The 3,131-nt window shown below is 63.6% G+C and overlaps 1 protein-coding gene across 1 annotated transcript in view; it reads right to left on the bottom strand.

Annotated features, from left to right (window-relative positions):
- PI4KA (phosphatidylinositol 4-kinase alpha) overlaps positions 1–3,131 on the bottom strand; it is a 140,023-nt gene that overhangs the window by 2,235 nt on the left and 134,657 nt on the right. Inside the window, 6 exon segments of the mRNA XM_027770696.1 lie at positions 31–61; positions 302–427; positions 502–606; positions 897–1,006; positions 2,825–2,895; positions 2,986–3,058. Of these exon segments, the coding sequence (XP_027626497.1) occupies positions 31–61; positions 302–427; positions 502–606; positions 897–1,006; positions 2,825–2,895; positions 2,986–3,058 (516 nt within the window).

Genomic DNA, 3,131 nt, shown 5'->3' with positions numbered 1-3,131 from the left:
GCTGCACCGGGAACAGCAGCAGGCGGTAGGCCGCCATGCTCCGGATGAAGTTGTAGCGCGCCTGTGCAGAGCGAGCTCGTGACCGGGGGCCGGCGCTCCCCTGCCCGAGCCAGGCCGGGCAGCAGGCTGGGGCACAGCGGATGTGGGGGCAGCTGCTTTCCCTGGGGGCTTCCCGAGGAGGGTTCCGGGGGAGTGGGTATCTCCCTGGGGAGGGCAGGGAAGGGAGGCGGTGGGGGCCGCCTGGGCGGGCAGGGGTCGTCATCGGGCAGCACACAGCCCCGGCTGGCCGCCCTGCTGGCACCTGCTGGAAGGCCAGGGTGGACTCGTCCCCGTACTGGCGCGTGAAGTAGTCGTACATGCCGAAGTCGGTCTGGCGGCCCAGTTGGTCTCGGGACGTGCAGTCGGGGATGCACTCGATCACGCCGCACTGCGGGGAGGGGTGCGTCGGAGGCCTGTCCGGGGCCGGCGAGGACCCTTCACCCGCCCTGGTCCGGGACTTACCCCGGGGGCAGTGGCCACCACGCGGTAGGGGAAGACGAAGAGGTCCAGGCCGACCAGCTGGAAGATGTTCTTGAACAGGTCGATGATCTGCAGGGCCAGCATGTCCTGGGGCAGGGCACAGCGTGTCAGCTCAGCCGCTGCCAGTCATGGCCGGTCGGGGGTGCAGGGAGGGAGGCCTGGCAAGTTGGGGGGTCTGAGGGCCCCATCACACTGCCCCCCGAGACGGGGTGGCCCAGGAGGAGGGAAGCTCCCTCTGGGCGGACACTGGGGGCCGGGGAGGGGGAGGGCCCGAAGCCAGGGGCCGAGGGCCGTGCAGAAGCCCGAGCCACGTGGAGAAAGCGAGGACTTGCGTCTTCGGACGTGCCTGTGCCCCAGAGCCTGAGCCCGGGCCGTACCTGCCGGCAGTCGTCCCCCACTTTGAAGATGGCCGCCTGCCAGGAGATCTTCTGGCCGTCCGCTTCCTGCGAGCCGCACTCGTCCTCGGAGTCGGAGCGGCACCGCAGGCCTGGTGCGGGGAGAGGCGTGTGAACACAGGGTGTGGAAGCCCTCTCAGCGTGCGGGGTGGGCCACTCCTGCACCTGGAAGGTGCCCAGGAACCTTGGGAGTCTGCAGAGCCCTAGGGCGGCCAGCAAGAGGCCCAGCAGGGCCCGGAAACATCGGGTCAGCAGTGGAAGCGCAGGGCCGGGGCGTTTGCTAAGGACTTTCAGGCTGAGATGGAATGAAAAACAGGCTCGTTTTTGTCCAAGTAAGGGCCCAGGTGTGGCGGGGGGCAGTGAGGGCCTCGTGAGCTTGAGGAGAGGGAGGGAGTGTCTGTACACTGGGGTACCCAGGAGGGCTTGGGGACCAGACTAGCCCAGCTGTAAAAGGCACTGGCTGGGTGGGGGGGGTCCCTCTTTGCAGCTGACCACACCCCTGTGCTGGGTTGAACAATGTCCCCCCAGATTCACACCGCTGTGCTGGGTTGAACCGTGTTCCCCCTCCAAATTTACTCTCACCTGAGACCTCAGGATGTGACCTTATTAGGAAAAAGGGTTTGTGCCGTTATAACCGAGAGAGGACGACGTCATACGGGTTAGGGAGGGGCCCGAATCAATGCCTGGGATCCTTGTAAGAACAGGGGAATGGGGCCAGCAGCTGGTGTGGAGCGGCAGGTGCTGGGCCCCACATGGCTGGCTGCGCGTTTCGAGTCCTGGATCCAGTGTCTCAAAAATCACAGTAGGGGGACCAGCAGTTGGCGTAATGGCTATGTCGCTGGACTCCCATGTAGTTGACCACAGTTCGAGTCCCGGATCCGGTGGCTTAAACTCACGCCGGGCATGTGTGTGTGCGTGCCCAAGATCCCGAGAGGAGAATGGAGGAGAAGGGATTGCGGCGTGGCCATCCCCCCTGGGGGGTGATTTCTCGCTTTCTGTCTCTCTCTCTGTCTTTCTGGCGAGTGCACGCGCCCTGTAGCAAAAACTTCTCCAAAAAAATGAAAAAATCGCATGAGGGAAGGGGCCTGCAAATGGTGTGGCGGCTATGCCACTGGACTCCCACATGGCTGACCGCGGTTCAAGTTCTGGACCCAGTGGCTTGGAACTCAAGCCAGGTGCATATGTGTGCGTGCATGCCCAAGACCCCCGGAGGACAGAGGACAAGGGACTGCAGTGTGGCCGTCCCCCCAGGGGGTGATCTCTCACTTTCCCTCTCACTGTCTCTCTCTTCGGCAAGTACAGGCGCCTTAAGGCAAAAACCTCTAAAAAATGAAAGCAAAAATCATGCTGGTCATGTGTGCGTGTGCGCCCCAAATTCCGAGAGGAATGTGGAGAAGAAGGGATTGTGCTGTGGCCATTCCAGTGCCCCCCGGGAGTGGTTTCTCTTCTTCTTTCTCTGTCTCTCGCTTTCCATGTGCACAGGTGCCCTAAAACAAAACTTAAAAAGGAAGTGGGGGACTTGGACACATGGGAGAGGCGTCGGGGGGCAGAGGCCAAGGAGTGCCAAGAACTCTGCCCACCCCCAGGAGCCAGAGCCCAGGAGGGTCCTGCCCCAGGCCTTAAGGAGAGCATAGCCCTGCGACACCCCAGTGCTGGACTCTGGCCTCAGGCAAAGACAGGGAGTTTCTGCTCCTGCCCCCGAGTCTGCGGCCCTTAGGACAGAGGCCCAGGAACCTGACGCGCCGACCTGCGCAGGCCCCAGGGGTCGCAGCCTGTGAGCTCTGTGCTGTCCCCGGGGCAGGGATGGGGGGATGAGACGGCAGCTTTACGGGAGCCTGTAATAGGCCGAACGTGCAGAAGGGCGGTGAGGAGGAGCGTGTGCGCCCAGCGAACTGGAACTCTGCACTCACCTTCTCTCTCGAGCTCGCTAACTCCACACCGTTTCACCTTAAATTTGGCCAGATAGGGGGCTTTCGCAGCGCTGGAAAACAGCAGAGAGGACGCGACACATGTGACTCGGTACGTGACGGCTCTCGTGCCAGGGAGGTGGAGGGCGGGCGGCGACACTCACCTCTGCATCGGCGTCCCCGACTTGTAGTCGATGTCCAGCACGATGGCCTCGGGGTTGCTGGGCAGGTAGCAGCCTGGGGACAGAGGGGAGTCACAGGGAGCCCGCCGGTGACGGAGCCACGGCGGGGGCAAGGGCCCCAGCACCGG

Source organism: Tupaia chinensis, unplaced genomic scaffold (assembly GCF_000334495.1).
Source record: "Tupaia chinensis unplaced genomic scaffold, TupChi_1.0 Scaffold000024_1, whole genome shotgun sequence".
Taxonomy (NCBI): Eukaryota; Metazoa; Chordata; class Mammalia; order Scandentia; family Tupaiidae; genus Tupaia; species Tupaia belangeri.
Note: the sequence above shows the minus strand (reverse complement) of the source record. Positions and strands in the feature narration are given on the sequence as shown.